A 22,748-nucleotide genomic window follows, 5' to 3' on the forward strand; every position below is an offset into this window, starting at 1 on the left:
GCTGGCAGGAGTAAAAACAAACTTGCAAACTTCAAACCATCACTAACTTACGTTTTTCCACCAGGCAAATATGCACAACGGCCACAGACTGTTCTTTTGAGTAAAACCAGCCCAAGTTAAGCAGAAACTGTCTGAATTAACAGCAGTCGTTTACAGCAACTCTAAACCCTGGCCCTGAATAAATGAATCCACTTGATAACTCCAATGTTCTGGCTGATTTGCCTTAATAACACTAGGCCCCCTCACCACTCAAACTCTCAGTGTGAAGTGCGTCTTCAAATCTGAATCAATTCAGCGACTCAACATTCCAGGTGTCACTTTTGAAATAATTTATTCAATATTCATATATGGTAATATAATGGTTTCATCATGATTGGCTTATAAAATATGTACAGAGTAAATCATTAGTAAAAACTACAGATCCTGCTGGGATAGAATGTGCTTTGTATTGTAGAAGGCGGTTGATATCTCAGCAAACTTCAAAGAGTGTTTCTTCATTTCACAATCACTGATCCTGGATAACGATATCCCACATGTGCAGTTCCTCGTGGATAATCAGCACAGGTTGAATTTAGAACGGTTGTCAGAGACTAAGAGAGGCTGCAGTTGGACCGGTTGGACTCTCTCCCCTAAACAAAGAGAAAATACAGTTAATGCACAAGGACGCAATTATCACCTCACGTTTCATACAATAAAAAAATGGAACAAAAAAAGGGCGACATTTTTCTTTCATCTCCTGCCAATCAAGAAAGTTCAAAGAGGGTGGGTTGCCATGGCAACAACAGGGTACCTACATGCTCTCCTGTTAGCATGCTAGTGACGGCTAAGCTTTCCGGGTACCTGTTGTCTCTGCTGCTGGCGTCTGTATTCTTCCTCACTGGCAGCGAGAGCCTGAGCCAAAGCCAGATCCTCCTGCTCCTGAGGGCTGAGACACACAAAAATACAAGAACCTCACACTCAAGCAACAAGTGTGAAAAAACAATTTGAAGACCAGTGGCAGCCGAGTGAAAATGTTCCCCTCAAACCTTTGGTTAACTGGCTGTATACAGTGTATTTTGAACCAACTGGCAACAATTTTTTTTTGGGGGGTGGGGGGGGGGGGGTACTAAAACAGGAGCCTAGTAGAATTGATTTGACTTAACATCTAAAACTACATGAACTGTTCATGCATGTTCCTCATCAGTTACTAAAACCAAAGCTCTCCCGCTACACTGACAGTGAATAGAAGAGATAGAAAGATTGTTTTCTTCTACATCCCTTTGGAAAAACTACTCGTGGGAAAATAAAAGAACTATAAACGAAACATCATTAAAAAAAAAAGTTTATAAAAAATTGGTGATCTTGTTATGAATTATATATTTATTAAAATTTGATGGAGTGAAAGTGTAATTTTATTGTAGTACGGGTTATGCACTTGTTTTAATTAGCCGTTGTTTACTTGAGTTGCTATATAGATAAATATTTTTATTTTGGATTTGACTGAAGAGTTGACGCGAATCACATGTCTCTTTTCTTCCCCGTCAAAATATGTCGATCTCAAATGTCTGAATGAGTATTGATAGCATTATCCCCACTATTAGGCTGAAGGTCAGTGAGAAAAACACACTGTTCTTCTCTCAACGGCAGCACGCTGACACAAGTGTATTGGGAGTGGTGCTGATGTTGAGTATTCCTGTTGATGGTTACTCACGTAAGGGTCGGCTGAACAGTCTCCTGCCTGGAATCAGCCAAAGACATCTCCAGAGCCCTTTGTAAAGCCTGCTCCTCCGTCTGCAATCACAGCACCATAGCACCACGCTCTTGTTTAAATTTTCCTCAGATCAGGTTTTTTTTTTTTTTTTTAAATCAGGTGATGTCATATAAATAATGTGCATACCAGGCCGGCCTGAAAGGATGCTGATGGAGGTATTACATTCTGTGCTGAAACGGAAGTAGGGATGCGCGGAATCGAGCTGGAATAGCGTGAAGAAAACATAAAAACAAGGAAATTAATTAGTATTGTAGGCGCCTATTTAACTATTTAATATTAAACATTTAAAATCAGTACTGAAAAGAATTGCTTACCCACTGCTGTGGCCTCTGTTATTAGCAACCGGACCATTAGAAACAGGTCTCCCTGAAACCATTCGAGAGTTCCCTGAAGCAGAGGAACTTGATCCAGAGGCGGAGGAAGCACCTTGGGTCCTCAGTAGAGCAGCATGTCTAAGACAGAAACATACAATCATCTTAGTCGGATAGCTCAGATAAAAGCACAGCGTCTGAAGGTGAAGAGTGACGGTACTCACCCTGATTTGGACAGAGGAGGTTTCCCATCAGTTTTACATTCATGGTCTAATGGGTGCCGGTGTTTAAGACAGTAATTTAAATGACACTGGTCGCAGGTCACTCGCATCATTTCCTTCTGCTTACAGCCTCCTTTAGAACATTTGTTTGTGAAAATCTGAAAGGAAGAATAAAGGAGAAAATCTGTTATTGCCGTTTAGATTTCTAACCGACTTGAAGGGGAAACACCTCAGTTTTATATGAACCTTTCTCTTTCTGGTTGCAGGGTCCGATTTGCAATCTCGATCAATGTGTTCGCCGACTTTAATGTCGGGCATCTCTCCTCTCTTGACGGGAATGGGGATGTTGCATAGAGGACACACGGGGACCTGGACGTCCTACAGGAAGATTAAAATTAAAATATTAAGCAAACACAGGAACACAGATCCACACAGGGTTTAATTATGTACTTCATAATATAAGAATAATATCTTATCATAATTTTTTTATAATATCTTAAATACCGTAACTAACATGTGGTCAAGTCTGACAAAAAACAGTATATATATATGAGTGTGTAAAAAAAATTAAAACAAGATAGGGAGGGGATGATGATTCTTTGAAACTATGTATTGATTTTTGACACAGAATAAAAGCAATGAGAGACAATATGCTTGATAGTAATAAAAAAATGTTTCTGATTGTCAGATTTTGATCAAGATGATAATATTCTGCAATGGTTTTTAATTTTGGTGGAGGCTAAATGAATGTACAAACTGACATGCAAGGTGAACTAGAACATGTTCAACACAATATCAAAAATGTAATGGGGATGGCTATAAATTACCTTTTTGTAGGATGACATGCATTTGTGATTTGCATAGGTTATGTGGTCCTTGCAGAAGATCTCTTCACAGGCGTCACATCTCATAGGAAGAAAATCTGAAATGACAAGGAAGGGTTTTTTAAATTTCAGGTTCAAATCATATTGAGCAGGAAAAACAACCCTATTGAGCAGGAAATAACAACACACAGGGCGGTGTCTTCTTTACCTAAACGCTTGCATGTTTTCTCAGAGCAATGCTCTCCCAGATCTGGTAACTCCATCGCAGAAACACGTCTATGGTTGAGAGCGGTGAGATCTCAACAACCTGAAGGAATGAGAAAAAAAACATATTTAGTGTGACTTACTGTGAGCTGTGAGCAGTGTAATAGCTGCATTCGCTACATGCTAGCTAATGCTAACTGAGGCATTATTAGTCAAGTCATCATGACTTGTAAGAATTGTTATAACATCGAGACAAAAGTGTATTACTGTACAGCTGTTAGCTCTGAGCCGCTACTGACTTTGGATTTCGGAAGTTGTCTTGGTCCAAAAAATATGGGAAAAGTGAGTATTATGAGATATTTTACAGAGACTGCTAAATGGCTAGCTAGGCCAGGCTGACTTAAACGATTAGCTTGGTTACATAACTACAGCTTATGTTAGTTATTACCGTCATGCAGACTAACAACTGATCAACAAACATAGGATTCTGTCACGTTATTGAGACCAAATCACGAAACAACATGTTTTTCGAATCGTCTTGATTTATACTTGTTTATTAATACGGGTGTTAGCAGCTAGCTTATTTGTCGCTAAGCAATAAGGCGACATAACGTAACCTTTCTTCGAAAACATTGTTTTTATGTGGTTAAAGATAAACCTATTTGCTGCACTTTCCCTCTACAGACTCAACCCCATCTATAAATACCGTTATCAGCGTGTTGTTTTGCTATTCAAGCTGTGCAATGGACAGAGCTAGATTAGCTCGTTGCCAGCTAAACCTAGCGTTTGTGTAAATTGTACTCACCAAATTCCGTTTTGTTCTTCGCGGTTTGTTGTGTTATAGCAGGAGGCAACGATGTTGTGTTAAATTATCCAGGTTAATGTTGATTTTGCCGTGTCTTTCTAGCTAGTGTTCCACCTTATATATCCCTCTCAGCTGAGCCCCGCTGTCTGTTGTCATCAAGTTTTGCTTATTAGTTTTGCTGCGTCATGCACGGTCCTCCCACCAAAATTACGTCACCGAACATCAGGAAAACATACGTCACCACAGGTGTGGTTTTTATAGACGGTCGGTGGAAATGACAGGTAAAGTCTGGAAACATCCACACATGGATCTTTCTGGAACCAGCCAGAGAAATATTTTCTTTCTTTAAAACTCGTGAGGGCTACTGCTTTTATTTGTCTTTGCCAAATATCTATCTATCTATCTATCTATCTATCTATCTATCTATCTATCTATCTATCTATCTATCTATCTATCTATCTATCTATCTATCTATCTATCTATCTATCTATCTATCTATCTATCTATCTATCTATCTATCTATCTATCTATCTTATAATAGCACATTCTTTTTTCCCTATTCAATGCAAGTGATGCCATTGTCAATATGTCCCGTGAATACCTTGAAAACTTATAGAAAAATATAGAAAACCAATATAAGCAGTCTCAAACGAATGATCACAACAGGACTAATTGTTTGAATTTACATTCCCTTTTTTCTTTTTATCTGTGTTGGTATTTACATTCTTAGTTTATATTCTAAAAAAATACACATTCTCATGAAATGATAAATAGCATGTCCCAATATTGTAAGCAGGAAGTAATGCTTGTTTTATTTTGTGTATTGTGTCTAGCTTGATGCTGTGTGTAGATGAACGGTTTCATCGCCCTCCAGTGGTCACATGGATGAACTGCGACACTTATTAAATTCGATGGAAATCAATATTGGAATAAAGTTGTTATTTTCAATATAATGTACAGCTCATTATTAATGTGGATGTTATGTATAAAAACAATAGCGTCCGTGTTGGTAATAATCACATGAATAGTTGTTTAATAACAGTTGTCTCTTTGTGCTGCAGACCATGCACAACCTTTGATGCCGACACCTTTGTGTTTCCCAATCAAAACAAATATGGCGGCAGCCCGCCACGGCTACCTGTAAATGTACAGTCACAATTTGTGAAACTGGTTAATGAGGCCTTTTTATCATCCAAAGAGCGTATCCAGATGGCTATTGAAAATTCAGGATATTCAAACAACCCTCCTAACTTTGCCTATCAAACATTGCTGGTTACTAAGAATGACAACAAACATTTATTCTATGACAAAAACATTTTACATCCCAGAAAGCAGTGGACCTTTCAATACTCAGTTGGTTTTATTATTTTATTGTGGTATTACCTGCTACGTTTTTCTAACTGAGCTAACTTTCTGACTTAAGTAGCTAATCTTTAGCCTGGCTCCGCCCGCCCGCCTACTTCCGGCCAAATTTCATTTTCCCAAATGAAATGAAGTACGATGGTCTGGTAGCACCAGGCTAGCTAATCTTACCATTGCTAGGCCTTTCACACCAAAATGAACCAAGAGTCAGTTCCAGGCTGGTGTTGGGGTCAGTTCAAAACTGGTTACAGCCTTATCCCAGTTATGAACCGGTTGGTTTCACATCGACCGGAGACAGCCATGGAGCCGGCAAGAGAGCAACGTCATGACGTCACTGTAAACGTGTGTGTACGTCACCCGACGCCGCTGCTCTTGTGGCTAACGCTAAAGCTACCGCTAGCTTTAAGCACAACAACAGCGGCGAATACGTCTTATTTTTACACTTGTTGGCTCTCGCTTTGCTTTCTTAAGCAAACAGGACCCATACAGCGTATTCTCGCCGGTCAATTTGATCGCTACGTTCGGTAATTATGTTATGTTTACGTCTCGTAGTAGCGGTGTTTTTAAATATGGCGGGCATGAGGTTTGAGTTGCTCTGGTTGGTCAGGATAATCCCTCCCCCAACCGTTCGCGCAAGCAGTTCTTATCAAACCCTGCTCAATCCTGGGGTATGAGTTCCCCCGGTTTTTACGGCCCGGAGCAGGCTCTCTGGCGGTGTGAAACCAAAACACTGGCTCTAACTCCGAACAAGCCCAGAACTAGCTCCGATTTTGCGGCGGTGTGAAAGGCCTATGCGTGTCAGTTTTGTCTTGTGTTTGCTGCCACCGCGTGGTCAACGTATAGAACTGCAAAACCTTAAATTGACCAAGCTACAGCAATGCGGGCACAACACACTGCCGGTGGGTTCTTTCAAAATAAAGCAAGTAGAAGCAGACAAACCATTTATAATGTTTATTGCTCTCTTGTGGTCAGTTATTTAGGCCTATTATATCATATAATTGTACACATGGATGTCAATGAGGATATGATCTATTATATTCGTCCTAATAGTTGTTTAAACATGAATCAGAAAAGTAGTTTCACACATAAAATGAATTTGCCGTAGTTTGATGGTGCACATATACATTAAAATAGAGAATATTTAAAGCTAAGTCAAATAATAAACATTTAAAAACAAGTGTAGATCAATGTCTGGGTGTTTTATTCTTGCTGAAGTGCAGGGCTGTTTTCATTAAGGCAGTACTTACACTCTCCCGATCTCATTTGCAAACTGGTTTGGCGGTGAGAATTGTGAGATTTCCCAAACACACTTTTTTAAAATGTGTAGGGGAGAGTGGCTTAAGTTGTGCATTTTGGAAGTTGTGACACCCCTTGTTTCTAGAAAACCGTGGAAGAAATTGGAAATGTGACCACATATTTAAGAAGAGCCATCCATTTGACTCATCCTGTAAAGAAGGGAGACACAAGGAATAAGATATAAGCAGATTATTGTGTCTGAACAATTATAGACAAGTTTGAAAACATTTGACACATGTTTTAGTGCTTTGGTATGCTACATTTTGAGTCTATACAGTTAGCACGATGTCAGCCCTAAATTGCTGCATCATGCTTATTATCCAAATTTCTGGGATTGGGGTGATTTGTGCCAAAGGGCCTGGGTGAGTTATAAGTAAGTAAGTAAGTAAAATGTATTTATAAAAGCACATTTATGACAGTTTGCACTGTCCAAAGTGCTGTCCATAGTGCATTCAGTAGGTAAACAATGAAGGTAAAATAACAATAACCAAAATAAAAGACGTAAAGCCCATACATCCACATAAACACAGATAGTAGTGCAGAGGTAAGATAGTAAATGGGGAAGAAACACCAGGGTGTACATATGGGTTTTGAGCCTTGATTTAAAGGCAGAAATGTAGGGGAATCACATTTGTCAGGTGGCAGTTGGTTCCACAAGCACGGAGCAACTAGTGCAAAGTACATTTCTGAGAGTTGTGCCAGTGGCATGGCTGTATACGCTGGTCACCAAAAGAAAGTGATTGTCTACAGTGGCTCAGAAGAGAGTGACATCTCAATTCCACTTAACGACACCACTGATGAGAGTTCAGATGGCCAGAAAGATGATGATGGTGACTTTGTCATTGTGAGCTTTGCAGGTAAAACCATTAGATCTGCTAGGCCTTGTTTAAGAAAATTGTCCTTCAATCTTTGTCAACTATTTACTTTAAATACACCTTAAATAAGTGATTGTCTAATGGATTTGTCTTGCATTACAGTTTATGAGATATATATCAATGGCACAATTCACCCCATGGTAATCTCTCCAACCGCACAACTTACACCACACCGGGGGCAAGTTGTGCATCAAGACAACTTTTTTTCCGAAAGCTATATTTCTTCAACAGTTTATTCCAGATCCAAAGTTTTTATTGCCAGGGATGCACAACACCCTGAAATATATGTACATATTTGAGTTGGAGAATTTACTGTCAAGGCCTTACTTTACACTCTGCTTTAAGATTCATCACAGGAGATGCTTATGACACACACCATTGTCTCTTATATGAAAAGGTTGGGTGGTCCTCCCTTAAAGAGAGACGTGACGCACATTGGCACATTTTTATTTACAAAGCCTTGACTGGGAAGCTTCCTCGTTATTTAACAGAAATGCTGCACATTTCAGATGGGCTTTATCAAACCCGCTCCACTGACATGCTTATGCTTTATGTCCCACAAGCCCGGTCTGAGCTGGAAAAGACAGCTTTTAGCTTCAGTGCCCCCGACTCCTGGAACAACTTACAGCTAAAAATTAAACTAAATACATTCATATCCTTTGGCCAATTTAAACAGACTATCCTGGATCTGCCAAACTCTACTTGTAACTGTTTTAATTAGACTATATTGTACTTTATTCCTTTTAATTGCTGCCACTCTTCACCACTTTGTAAATGTTTCAATTGGTTTTGTTCTCTTCTCTTCACTTGTTGTGTATTTGATGTATTTGCATTGAATATTTTGTATGTATTGTTGTTATGAATTTGTTTTGAACTCGACGTCATTGAAAATGAGGGTCACCCCTCAATTGGTCTCTCGAGGATAAATAAAAGTTAAATGAAATTAAATGAAAAGTCACTTTGAGTGAAAAGTTGCACAACTTAGGCCACTCTCCCCTGTATACTTTTGGGGTTTTCCAAAAAGCCTTAGTATTATTGCAATATATACTAGATTTCAGGGATCAGACTTATATTTACCATTAATGGGCCACGGAGCACCATCAACTCTTCATGATGATGTCAGTATGTATTGTTCCCATGGGATGAGTTATGAAGATGAGGGGTGTGTAAAGACATATTTACCTGAGAAAGAGAGAGAGTTTCCCATTGAGTGGGCAGCAGGACAGTAGTTTAACTGCTGAGTCGGCTGCTAAATAAAAAGCCAGTTGGCAACTGCAGGTGTCTGTGGACTCCTGCTGCTTTATTCACAGTATGTTTTAGGAGGTACATTTGCCCAGTGATAACCTGCGATTATTATTTTTCTCATTGTCATTAGCTGGATGGCGTGGGAGGCACTTTATGCTGGTAGATATCATTTTTTGTACCTACAATATAACTAGGAGTTTCATTGCCTTTTTTAGCACTACAGTCAAGGTAATAGATTGAGGAACGTATTTGACTTGCTGATGATATTTCATTCTACACAATGTCCTCCAAAAGACCTAGATTACTCCCCACAGTGTTAGCTATCTCAGAATGTCTTTTAATGTCAGTTTAAATGAATTGATTTTAATTTGGTGAACTTATTGAGATCTGCTATTTGTTTTACACTGTCTGCTGCCTCCTCTCTCCCATGATGCAGTTGACTATTTTTGATCAGAGGGAATTCAACATTATGTAGCAGAACTGGGGAAGTTATACAATGCATTCATGTAACAAAACACTTTTGAATTGATGTATATTAAATCTGTATCTTTTTTTCCGGTATACAATGTTCTTTCGTTACTGTATTTATTCAACTCCTGTATATTTCACATATTTTGCATTCACTATTACATGCTTTTTTTAAATGTCATTTACAAAATGTTCTCCTTTGGAAAGTATTTCTTAAATAAGTATGCAAACCATGGATGAGCTAAATTGAGGGTTGATTTAGTTTTAATAAGAGTGAAAAGTAGTTACATCCTTGCTATCCTTTGAAATATTTACCGTCTTTGAAATGGCCTAAAGTAATATTCAGCATTCATGAAAATGTGTGTAACTAAGTTTTATTAAAAAGTGAGATGGAGCCCTTTTATTCCAATAGCACAATTTGACATCAATTATTTAAACTCAAAAGTCCAGTCATCCAATCTTATGACAATTTACCGAGAGTACGGATCTTCTAAATGATGTCCTCGAAATTCGACTTTGGACTGTTCTCTCAGATTGGTGACTGTATAATGGAGTGAAAATGAACCCCACATTTTTCTAGATGGCGCTCAGGCTAAATCTCTTGCAAACCGATGGCTTAAAAATGTGAATTCTGGAGCAGAGTGCTTGCTGGTTCAATAGCACCAGGCTGAGTGGTGTCTTAGCAGCTGTTACCAGTTGATGGCAGCAGGATTCTTCCACAAGCTGCTGCTCTCTGAGCTGAGGAGGGACTGTGAATAGAGACCCCCAGAGGATTGAGACACCACAGTTAACACAACATCTATTTGTCTGTATTTTGTCTCTACATGGTCAAAATATTATACATAGTAATATGTTTAATTATTAATATTATTCTAACATAAAAGCACAATACTACACAAGGTTTATACATAACAAAAGCAGTCAATATTTACTGTTTTTTATTGGTTGAATGCAAAATCATTGGTCAAAAACATCCATAGACTCTAATTAATTTCAATAACATTTGAGGAGGGAAAAAAAGTGGCTGAATTGAAATGACATTAGTGAACATATTCTTTTTTTTTTAGATGTTAAATATTATAATACAGGAGGACATCATCAGTATAGGACAGAGGCAGTTACAGAGAGCACACATTTCTCTGCTGTTCTGAAACACCTGCCTCATAAGCTGCTAACACTGCGGCCAGATGGCAGCGCTCTGAGAACACCTGGCCCCTCCACACACACACACACACACACACACACACACACACACACACACACACACACACACACACACACACACTTCTGCAGCTTTTCTCCCACGCTGTAGACCCAGCAGACCTCCCCTTCAACCTTTGTAAAGGACGCAGTTTCAGAATATCTATTGTCATGATACAGACAGAATGACAGAATATGTCCACAATGCGGTTGAATATTATGTAACGGATTAAAACTATGTCCAAAAATAAGACATAAACAGAAATTATTCAAAGGATAATTCACCTCCAGCAGACCACCTTTAAAACATTTTTGAAATTGTGTGTGTGTGTGTGTGTGTGTGACTCTGGACCTGTGTTACTATGTTTTGCACTTTGCAAATGTTACAATATGTTTCTATTATCATTATTATTAAGTAAAAACGGTATAAACACTATCAAATAATGCTTTTGTTATAACATCTCTGATAGCAATAATAAAACGCTTTATTGATTGGCAGGCAGGGGTCAGAGGTCAGCTCTGGCAGACTGGATATTTTGGACACAAATGCATAAACATGTGTTGTAAGTCGACGCTGACACATTCATTCATTACTCCTGATGTGTTTCAAACCTCTCCAGATGTTTGCTCATTATGTGTACATGTCTATCAACAGTCTTGCTCATGATGACACACTATAATAAACAATGAAAAGTGCACAGCCACTAGAGGGCACCATAGGTCTTTTTATCCACACTGAAGCAGGTCTTTTGAGATTTGGTTTTAAGGAAGCCCTCACGTGAGGTCAAAGAGGCCTCAAGGTGCGTAAACTAGTCCGGTCGTGACAGATCTCTCACAAAATGCAGGAATTGAGAATGAGAGAGAGAGTGGTTGTGTTCCCGCAGAGTGTGACAGTAAACTCAACTCATGAACCAAATCAACCACAAATGATGCCCAGAATATACTTGTTTTTGTTGCAAGTTGCAACATAATTCTTTTGTGAAGAAAGACAACAAAAGCAGCAGTAAAACATACGCCTCAAGTTTGTCGAGCATGCGTCTCAAAAGTTTACACTGATCTCCAATCTGTCGTTTAGTATCAGAACATTTGTTGCTGCACTTGTAGGCCTATTGCTACAATAAATATCTCTGGGAGGCTTTTTGGGTATATTATTTTGTACATCAGCATCTCTCTCTCTCTCTCTCTCCCTCTCTCTCTTTCTTTAGCAGATCTTTGTAATGTGAGGAAGAGGCAGCGAGGGACTGCAAGCTATCCTGCCATCAATTCCAATTTGGCTACAGCCGAAATAAAGCACACATGCCTCACAACTTGTGAGTATTTCACGATAATACCTGCGTTGTCCCAACTTTAGCCCATGTGCATTTTGATCTTTGATAAGTCTCTAAAGTTCAGGGATGTAACCTGTGAAAGTGGAAAGTGCTATGTAATTAAGATGCATATATAGTGTATGAGTGACCTTCAGGGCAGAGGAGTGTATTCATTATATTGTTATACTTACTTTTACACTTTTGGGGTGTTTGACGCTGTCCAATACGCTTAAAATCAACCTGATCCAACATTTGCTTGTACAAGCCTTTAGAAACAGTCAAACAGAGTGATGCAAAGAAGCTAAGAGCTATAATAACATAATAACAGTCACCCACAGTGACAGACAGACAAGACATACAGTGTATGCACCTATACTTTCACCCATCCATAACCATTTGGGATTATATGGAGGATGGCTTAAAAATCGGATAGACTATAGACTTTTTCTTAAATATATATATATGAATATATTCCTGTATAGTCGAACTATTAGATTGAAGTTGAATAATAAGCACTGAGTCAAACAGCACACCCTTCATCTGCGGAGCTGTAATTAACGGGGGCAAAATGCAGGCGGTGGCGAAGGAAGAAAAAAAAATGCAAATTATTCTGCACAAAGGCTCCTCACAAATTGGCGTCACCATTTCTCAAATTATATCATTACTATATTTTGAAAATGTTAATCTGTTGAGCGGATTTCCCGGGGGAGTTGAGTAAATTAGTTCTATTTCCGAGACTGCCTCTCTGCAAAGGCACGGCAGCGACAAGCACCTCTGATTTGCTGATTACAATTAGACTCCCCAGTTTGGGCTCCTTCAAGCATTGATAATTTTCGGCATATTAAGCACGTTTTAGCAAAGGTGATAAGTCAGTTTTAATTGAAATGAAATTATTATTCTAATGGAAGTTTGGTTATTATTATTAGGAGGCACTAGTCATTCTAGCTTCATTTTTTAATATATAAATGCTGGGGAGTAAGGAGAGAGAAAAGATTTTGAAGGGCATTAGGGTGTCAGGATTGAATGAGGTAATTTGAAGGGAATTACTTTCGCTTCTATCAGAAATGAACTGAATTAAAAGTCCAAATCAATCGCTTTCACTTCTCCATTCTACTTTGACAGCGGCACAATTACAGATAATTAGATGGGAGGAAACTTTTAATTGTGGGATTAGAGGGAGAGAGAATTTGTAGGATCAGAGGAAAATATTTCGAGGCAGAGTTTTCTTGCTTAAAATCGAATCAAAGGATTTGCGAGCTTAAAATGGCAACCAGCTCTTTTTTTCCCCTTTCTCCTACTGTTTAATTGGAATTGCATCTAGTTCATCCAAATCATCCAAAACAATTAATTTAGATTTAATTCTATAATTATCATCAAATCGAATAATGTGCAACCTAATTTAGATAGTTAAAAATTAACGTGCGTGAAGTTAATTGAGTAATTAAACTCCTAAACTGCCGCCTATTAATTTGCCTGCCTAATTAAAAATGAATTTGATTCTGTGTTGCTAAAGTAAGCATCTGATTTGTGATGGGTGTCTTGATAAGGCCTGTGTCTTGTCTTGGGTTGAGGTGTATCATTTGAACACCTTTATTAAGTTGGCACGCCTATTCATTTCAAGCATCTGGTTATCTGGAGGCAGGTATAGTGCTCCAAAATCCTGTTAAGGATTGCAGCAACATAAAAAGTTGGCATTGAAGAAACTTATTTAGGGAAGGAAAGGTGAAGTGCAGGTAGAACTGGTTGACCTTTGTTAGTTTAGCCTCAACTTAACTTTGATGGACAATGGGTCAAGAAAAACGCGCGTGTAAATGGCGATGCTTGAACTTTTGCAATGTTTTTTAGAGAGAGAGAGAGAGAGAGAGAGAGAGAGAGAGAGAGAGAGAGAGAGAGAGAGAAAGAGAGGGGGAGACTCATTGTGCTCCATCAGCACCACTGCTGTTTTTCTTCACCTATCACATCACTGTGAAACACCTATACACCAGCCAACTTAAGAGCACTCCCAAGTGAATATATGGCAACGTTTAACACTTCTAAATGATACAAACAAACCCTTTCAAGCATAAAGCCACAGCAGCAGTTTGTCTGGCTAGAAGCATAAAGTGTCCATAAGTCAAAAGCATGATCTCATCATAGATATAATACACTCTACAGGCTGTCAGTGGCCGTACCATAGCTTTCAGTCACTCTTCACAATGACTTGTATAATGTGTATCTGTAATGGGGGAGGCAATGGTGTTCTATCATCCAAACGGTGCTTGAGGTGAAGGGTCACACCTGACTTAAGCCTTGTGGTTTAAAACAGAAAGGCCCTGACATTTTAAATTGAATAACATGTAACAAAGTACTAAGTTGTTTTAGAAAGGGCAAACTGATTTCAACACATTTCTATAATAGGCTAGGTGGCCTATCAAAAAGGGTGTTCCTCAGTTTTCATTTTATGTATCATATATTTGTGCACCATATATATTAGGAAAACACTGAGCTGTCAGTCATGATTTCTCCTCCACCACTTATATTTTGAAAGTTAATCAATTAGTCTATTGGCCCTGCATGTGCTCTTATTGATTCAGATCAACAATACATAGCTTAGGATATAAAGACGATGGGTCCAGCTGCAACACACGACTCAGAAGTCTCAATGAGCGAGAAAAAAAAAACATAATAATAATAATGCTTATTATTATTGTCTTCCCCTCTAAACTGCTGCCAAAAAGGTTCAGTTATAAGAAGGTAACAAGGCAGGGGCAACAGCGCGTCTGAATGCCGGCCTTGTTCGCCTTATTATCGGGTTAATTAAAGCCAGAATCTGACAATGTCACCCGGTTGTAGAAAAACGGATTTAAATGCAATGTCTCTAGAGACTATGTCAAGGGCTGCCTTTCACTGAGCCCCCTGTATGTGTGTGTGTGTGTGTGTGTGTGTGTGTGTGTGTGTGTGTGTGTGTGTGTGTGTGTGTGTGTGTGTGTGTGTGTGTGGCCGAGTTGGGGACCACAGCCTGCTATACACGCTTGGAAACGGCGAAAAGCAATTATTGAATTTTAGATGTTCAAAAGGGGGAAATGAATGGGGAGGAATTATTCATAAGATCTTGTCCGTGTGCGTTAAAATTAAAGTTAAAATACAAAGAAGGGGAAAGGCTTCAAAAGACAAGCCCACATGAGGAGCAAGATGGATAAATAGGGCGAGATCATTTCTGAGGAGTTCATTAAAATGTAGGGCTACACGCGCTGAGATACAGAGGGGTTGTTATTTGGGCTCGGGGGTCAAGTGACGAGCGGATTATATACTTCCTCATAATAATATTAATTAAACAATTTGCATGCTAATAGGGTAACAATTATCGCAGCTTCTGTTGAGAGATTCAGGTTATTACAACATGCCAATCCGGGTGCCAAGGGTCAGGGAATGAGTGGGGTGCGAAATTTCAACTCTGATTAACATTGTGACAGCGCCAGACTTGGGATAAATAAAGTCGAATTAATTATTTGACAAACCTAATGAGCAGATAGGATTTAGGCTGGTCACATATTGAGCGCAGTGGGGTTGCACAAGTGAAGGAGCTTTTCCAATTTGGTTTCCTGACAGGAAATGTTGCCTGTGTAATGTTAGCCTACATATATACGACTATGTTATTTTCTGGCTATTTTATTTCTTGATATTGAATTGTTTGTCTGTGTTCTTAGTTGTAGCCCTACATTATTTGGCCATATATGTTGTTCATGTAGCGCATAACGTGGATCGTAACTGAGGCATTCGCCTTGTAACAGTAAAATATTACAGTTTTCCATTCGCTGTGTGTGTGCCTTCAGCAGTATCTTAGCTCCCACCTTTAAATACACCCATATTTCTCCAATCACCCTATTTGTTTTGCACCCCTGCACGTGAACCTGCCTGAGTCTGAAGGTTTAATGCATTTAAATGATGATCCATAACTAACAGGGGGAAGGGATATATTTACTCAGTGGGACTGCTGTGGGATAAGGAAAGGGTCCCATAGTCCAAAGAACGTGGCAGACGTACTGAGATTTTTTTTAATACAACTACATATTAACAGTTATTATTGTAGTTTTTAAATTTTTGGATGAGCTTTCACCGTTTAATACTCCCTCCCAGTGAGTACCAACATAGCCTGATACAACAAAAAAATACAAAAAAAATATTAAAAAAATAAAAAATACAAAGTTACACGAATTTATAATAATAACAATAAACATATATGTCTTTCATTTGAGTGAAAATTAAATGTATTGTTGTTTTCTATAATTCATCTATTTGCAGGTCCTCAATGAACAAAAAGTCCGGGGGCTCTGTGGCCTGAACCTATCCGCCTGTAGCCTCCTCTTCCCGGCATGCCCTGAGCCCTTCCTCCCGGTGGGTCCCCCGTGTAGTTGCGATGTAGTTCTTATCAAAGCCCTCCTGTCTTGTTGTGACAGCTCTGATATTGTTTATTGAGGTGGGATGTCAGCTTTAATTAGCAATCGATACGGGGAGCGTTTGCCGGAGCGCGCCTCTGACGTCAGCGTCCATTACGGGCTTCTCATTGGGTCTCGTATTCCACCGAGCCCGGGCTAATTATTGGGGAGGTTCATGTGGATAAAGTACAGGGCTCATCCCCTCCCTTCACATCATGTCCCCTGCTCGTTGGCCACACTCGCCGCCGCCGCTGCTGCATGCTTTTTAAATTTCAACCATCGCCTGGCCTCCAGACGTCGTTTCCTTTTACGCCCGCGGGGATGATGGACAGCAGGATACTGGATCCCCCTCATCACGCCCCGTTCGGAGGCTCTCTCGGCGGGATGGTGGGCTTCCCGTACCACCTGAGCCACCACCACGTTTATGAATTAGCCGGGCATCAACTCCAGTCTGCGTCCGCGGTCCCCTTCTCAATAGACGGATTACTAAATGGCTCCTGCACGGCGTCGGTTGGCAATTCCAACCCCATGTTGTCGTCTGGATGCGGGTTGAATGGAGATAATCAGCACTACAAACTGTCAGGTAAGAAGCCACTCTATATGTCATATACTACTACACAATAACACGTCCTCCCATGTATAGGCTGATCGCACAGAGACAAAAAGCAGAAAGCAACAAAGACGATAAGTTCTCCTTAATTTGCTGGTGTGTGTTTAAGGCACACACGCAGAGGAGCAGACGTGCCTATATTTTTCGCCTCCCACTTCATTTCCAACATCGAAAGCTGAAGATGTAGCCGAGCAAAAACAATGTTCCTGTCAGTAAACACAAGAGCGAGGAAGTGCCCGTGTTAACATCTGGAGTCTCCTCCTGATTCACAAAAAGGCGACAGATGTGACAGAAGCTGCAGGATTTGCAGCAGGCTGAAAATGCAGTCACTCTCTTGAGCCCCAAAGTGTTGCTGAATTATTTGCATTTGCATGAAACCAGCTTGTTTAGAATTGGGGTTAAAATGTGGTTATTAAGAAAAAAATATGTATCGATTGTTTACATTTATTTTCATTCTCCTGTCAGACTCGGGGGACCCAGACAAAGATAGCCCCGGTTGCAAGAGGCGGAGAACACGAACAAATTTCACTGGTTGGCAGCTGGAGGAATTAGAAAAGGCTTTTAATGAGAGCCACTATCCTGACGTTTTCATGCGGGAGGCACTGGCTCTCCGACTCGACTTGATAGAGTCCAGGGTTCAGGTAAATATTCATTTTGTGCCCATGTTTTTTCTAGTTGTTGTGATTGATGAGGTTGTGTGTGTATTTACCCCTTTGTTATTTATTCGTTCATGGCGAAGACTCAGTGTTTCAATTGTTTAGTCTTATTATTTTGCTGCTGAAAAACAAAAACAGCTTTCGATTGCATAATGTTGCCCATAATAAATTCCTTTCAGTCATTTTAAAATAATAATAATTTATTTGACCCATTGCATGGATGTGTGTTGTTTGACCTTCCAGGGTTATGCTTGTCAAATAAATCAATTTTAATTAGCCTTCACCTATATTTTGAAAAATAATATTGCCTTAATACTGGCCAATAGTTTGTCTTTATTAACTAATTATTTTGTCAGGATTTTTGGCGTTATATTAGTCAAATGTATTGACAATACTGGGTAAACAAAGAAACAATAAAGAAGAAGTGAACTCTATTCATAACCTTTGAACTGCATGAATAAATATAACAACTTATTTTATATTATTAGGATAATGTCTTTGATTAAAGCAGCAAGTTTAAGCTAAATTGAGTGTAATCTAGGAAAAATAGAAAAGCAATTTTAAATTAAAACCATAAAATAAACTGAGCTATACTTTGCACCCTGTAAAATATAAAGCATTGTTGGGCTTCACATTAACTTTTACAGCATTGTCTGTGTTCACACTGCTTTTTTAATTGAAGGCCATGTGATGTTTTAACACCGAACCAACTTGATCCAATTAATTGTTTACACACGTGCTGTTCACTTCTCTCTCTTACAGGTATGGTTCCAGAATCGCCGAGCCAAATGGCGTAAAAAGGAGAACACAAAGAAAGGTCCGGGTCGACCGGCACACAACGCGCACCCGACCACGTGCAGCGGGGAGCCCATGGACCCGGACGAGATCGCACGCAGGGAGCTGGACCGCATGGAGAAGAAGAAGCGCAAGCAGGAGCGACGCCTCCTCAAGTCCCAGAACAAGCTGCTGTCCGGGGATCTATTCCACACCCCAGGCTCGGACAGCGACAGCGGGGTGTCACACGTGACTGACAGTGACCACACCACGTCGGGCCTGCCTTTTGATTCACACGTGGAGAGAAACCAAACGCAATCCGACCACCACACTTCCCCTCACGCTCTCCACACCCCGAACCACAACAACCAAAGACACTTGGACCAGGACGCTGCTGGCGGTTCCGAGCTGGACTCGGCCGAAGCCATGATGAACCACCACCGGTCAAGCCTGATGACGTGTTCCAGTAACAATAACAACAACAGCAGCAGCAGCAGCAGCAGCCGAGCTTCTGGCGTGCAGAAACTCAACCCTTTTAGTGTGGAAAGCCTCCTCTCGGACTCCAGACCGAGACGCACCCACCACCCCGCGGCCTTACCCGCCTCCTCACGGCCTTTGATAGGGAAGGGACACTTCCTTCTCTATCCCATCACGCAGCCGCTTGGATTCATTGTTCCTCAAACGGCGCTGAAGACAATGACAAACTCTGACTCCAGCTGTGACTCCAAATCGGACAGAATGAACCAGTCCAGTAGTTTCCGCGCGAGCTCTGCGATGGGATCATGTAGGAGCATCTCGCCGGTCCAAACTAATAAGGGAGTAGTGGTGGGATCATCAGAGGACAATAATAAGGCACGTTCACCGCACACCAGCCCGTCTAGGCCAGCCTTTGCCACTAACATAACTAGTACTACTCAGACCTCTGTCACTTGCAGCGCGTCAACGACTTTCGCCATGCACGAACACAGTAGTCCACCACGCATTATTAAAGCTGTCGATGCAGACAGACAAGAGCATTTAGAGAACAAGGAGCCCGAGTCTGTCCTCAGTGACAGCAGTCCAGCAGACACAATGACAGACTCTAAAGAAGATGTCGACTTGGAATAATTCTTGGAATTGAATTTGGGGGGTTAAAAAGAAAAGAAAAAGAAAGACTCACACTGATATAGCCTCTCAACGACACCTTTCATTAGGCCAAAGCTTAAACAGAAACCACATCTTTGAATCTAATCTGCTGATGTGTTGATAATCGTGTGTGTGTGTGTGTGTGTGTGTGTGTGTGTGTGTGTGTGTGTGCTCTCTCTCTTTCTCTCTCTGAAAGTGTGTGTATGTGAGTCAGGAGTCTCTAGAAATCATTTTAATGTGTGATAACTTGTCAAAAAAACACAAACCACGAGACCAACAAAAATCCTCAAGAGCTGTAAAAATCGTATTATACTATTTATATATGTAAGTTTTTTTCTTAAATAAATCTATTGTATACAAGCACCTCTAACCGTGTGAGACCTTAAATAGCAGCGCAAGAAGGACCACATCAGTACAGTAGGGCTTTCTTAAGAAATCTCATGTTGTACTTTGTATATTGCCTTAACAAATTTATTCATCTATAAGCCCCCACTGAAATGAGGTTACGAGCCCGAGGCGAAAAGGACCCGCTCGACTCCTGCAGAGTTTTGATATGAAAGTAATTATTTTCCCGGTGGCTACTGCAGGGGGATTCAGTTTATTTTAGCTCAAAGGGGGTTATAATACATTACCGATTTCTAGTGATATGAAATCACATAAACTTCCAAGAATAATAGAATTAGCATGAAAAGGCCTGGGTGTCAAATTGAAATAGGAAAATAATAGCCCCGGCAGCTGGGAGTGTGTGTGTTTGTGCATATTGGATAGGAGATGGGGATTCGTGGGGAGGCATTTTCATGAGCATTTTTTTCTTCTTTTCCTCCCCCCTTTCTCTTCTTCTTCTTTTCCCTCTCTCTCTCCACTTTGTCAGGGCCCCTTGTAGCAGGGCTATATTAAGATAGATGTTCGATGATATCCCTCATTGTTCTGTCGCTTTACATTGATGTTTCTGTGTTATCAGCCTATTGATCATGCGTCGGCTGTAATAGGACGGGCTGAGGCAAACGTGCCTATTTACAATAGCAGAACACATTTGTTCTAATAGGGCTGGTGGCCCCCGGGGATGCCACGCGGGATCTGGGACATCTGCTCCCCCCGTTTGCAGCGTTGACCACAATAGCACGTCACCCCCAAAGGAAAAAAATGTCGAGGTTGCAACGTAATGGCATAAGAAAATGAAAACATTCTTAAGACGAAACAAAAGAAACATGCAGTCCAGCTACATGGCTCCTGCTCATATTAAAATCCTCGAGCCCCTTTAGTGTTTTCTTTGGGTCTTGATTTACAAATAAATTGAAAATAATCATCGGGGTGGTGAGCTTTACATCTGAGCCGGCTCAAATGAATTTCTGAGCCAGTGTCCCTTTCAAAATATTTACATAAATTTCAACCCATGCAGCTGTTTGCTCTAGGAAGCAATGTCTTATTAGGTTGGTGGGGGGCAGGGGCAGACACACACACAGCCAACATGGCACACACACACGCACACACACACACACACACACACACACACACACACACACACACACACACACACATACACACACACACACACACACACACACACACACACACACACACACACACACACACACACACACACACACACACACACACACACACACACACACACACACACACACACACACAGTGAACATGCAGCAGATTAGGCATGCACAGACTGTGCTTTAAAGGTGTAACCTCTGTGTCCACATGCTGCGTATACTGCTGAGATTATAAAGACCATGTTGTTCTTTGTGTTTTTTTTATTTATTTGTTTATTAATTTATTTGTTTAATTTTTCATAATATCATATATATATTTGCGATAATATTCCAGTCACAAATGAGTTTACAAGGATTTTATGTTTTAATAATTTCCTAAATTTTGAAGGGATTTGTAGTTTTGCAATGTTTTTTTTAAACAAATTGTAGTATAAGGTTACAATAGCCCACATGTTTTCACAATTAAATCATGAATATTCTGACACAATTTTGAAGATGGGAATGGATTAAATTCATAGGTTGTCAATTATTTTAAAATCGCATAAAAAATAGGGTTAATTTACTAAATTATATGATAACCGGGGCCAATTTGAAATAACCTTGGATTCTTATGTGTATTTTTTCCCCCTTCTACTCTTAGGCTATTTGGGACGTGTGCCCAGTTCATCCATAATTCATTAGCACACACTGAATAGGAGTATCGCTGGCTGCACATTGGTGGCCTTAAGGTGAAATTAGCGATTTGCTTAAGTAGTTAAGCTTTTCTTGCCTGAGAGCTGCACGCTGCATGATTCAAGACAAACTATCAATCGATATGCGCCCAGGCAGCCTCCAGGAGATGTGTCGTCCATGAATCATACTTTATGAATTCAATTTATACCGGGAGAAATTTTCAATTTGAACGCCGGATCATTATGGGAGAGTGTAAATTGTTTTTGCTCTATTATGCATCGGACGCCATCATTTTTCTTTCTAATTACGGAGGTGTCAGGTCGGGCTGTCATGCAGACGCTGATTTTCAATTTAACTGATCATCATGCATTCATTTTCCCATTTGATAAATCTTGCTATCTCGGAGCTTCTCCATGCCCGGAATGCTAAAAAGAGAGGCACAGATTGGCAAAGTAATAGGGGCCTGCATGCGGCAATAAGTGCAGATCAGGCAGCTAATTTAGCACCTCCTGATATTTCCATTTCCATTTCTCATTTCCAACTCTCAGAGGAGGAAAAGCAGCCCAAAGGCAAAAAAAGCTGGGGCTTTTTCACTATCGGAGAGAGACAGAGAAAAAAATCTACCAAAACGGCTTGTTTTTCAACCACACATTCCCCTAAATTGGGATATCAAGCTTAATTAAGGCTAATAGAGTTTTCTCAGTATGTGTTAGTTTTATTTAATAGAAACAAATTTGCACAATTAATTACGGCCGTGCTATTAAGGGTCTCATTTGCAGCAAATTCGAGCAGCAGCCGAAATCAGCGTCTTCAGAAATAAGCCTCTCATTTCCAAACCAAATGACTAACCAAATGTTTTCATACGAGCTCCCATCACAGTTTATCTCTCCATATTATATTCAAGTAAACTTTGTCAAATTAAAACGTTAATTGTTCTCATTTACTGCGCCGGATGAGTGAAATGATTTAGCTCTTTACTGTGATTGCAGAACATTTATGCTATGATGATTGTCTCATGTTTTTCTAAAATTGTGTAGGCTAACACCTTACACAAAACAAAAAGTAATATTTAATCCTTGAGTATTTATTTGATCTATGGCTTTATTGCTCTTCCCTCACACCT

The 22,748-nt window shown here is 40.1% G+C and overlaps 2 protein-coding genes across 3 annotated transcripts; one reads left to right on the forward strand and one right to left on the reverse strand.

Annotated features, from left to right (window-relative positions):
- Positions 1–329: 329 nt before the first annotated feature.
- zfand2a (zinc finger, AN1-type domain 2A) lies at positions 330–4,264 on the reverse strand. 2 transcript variants are annotated; one of them, XM_080043536.1, is made up of 10 exons: positions 4,116–4,264; positions 3,315–3,413; positions 3,110–3,204; positions 2,529–2,660; positions 2,286–2,440; positions 2,065–2,202; positions 1,877–1,952; positions 1,691–1,770; positions 841–925; positions 330–629 (listed from the first exon to the last, which is right to left on the reverse strand). In XM_080043536.1, the coding sequence occupies exons 2-10, from the start codon at positions 3,367–3,369 to the stop codon at positions 591–593; spliced, it is 855 nt and encodes a 284-aa protein (XP_079899662.1). In that variant the 5' UTR covers positions 3,370–3,413; positions 4,116–4,264; the 3' UTR covers positions 330–590. The 2 variants fall into 2 exon arrangements, with proteins under 2 accessions (XP_079899662.1, XP_079899663.1); XM_080043537.1 differs by having other exon boundaries at positions 795–925.
- Positions 4,265–16,604: 12,340 nt separating this feature from the next.
- Positions 16,605–19,430, forward strand: uncx (UNC homeobox; the record flags this gene model as incomplete). Its single annotated transcript, XM_080044026.1, has 3 exons — positions 16,605–16,866; positions 17,359–17,534; positions 18,312–19,430. 3 exons carry the CDS (start codon positions 16,605–16,607, stop codon positions 19,428–19,430), a joined length of 1,557 nt encoding a protein of 518 aa, XP_079900152.1.
- Positions 19,431–22,748: the final 3,318 nt, after the last annotated feature.

The sequence above is a fragment of the Ammodytes marinus genome, assembly GCF_949987685.1.
Source record: "Ammodytes marinus genome assembly, chromosome: 16".
Classification (NCBI taxonomy): domain Eukaryota; kingdom Metazoa; phylum Chordata; class Actinopteri; order Uranoscopiformes; family Ammodytidae; genus Ammodytes; species Ammodytes marinus.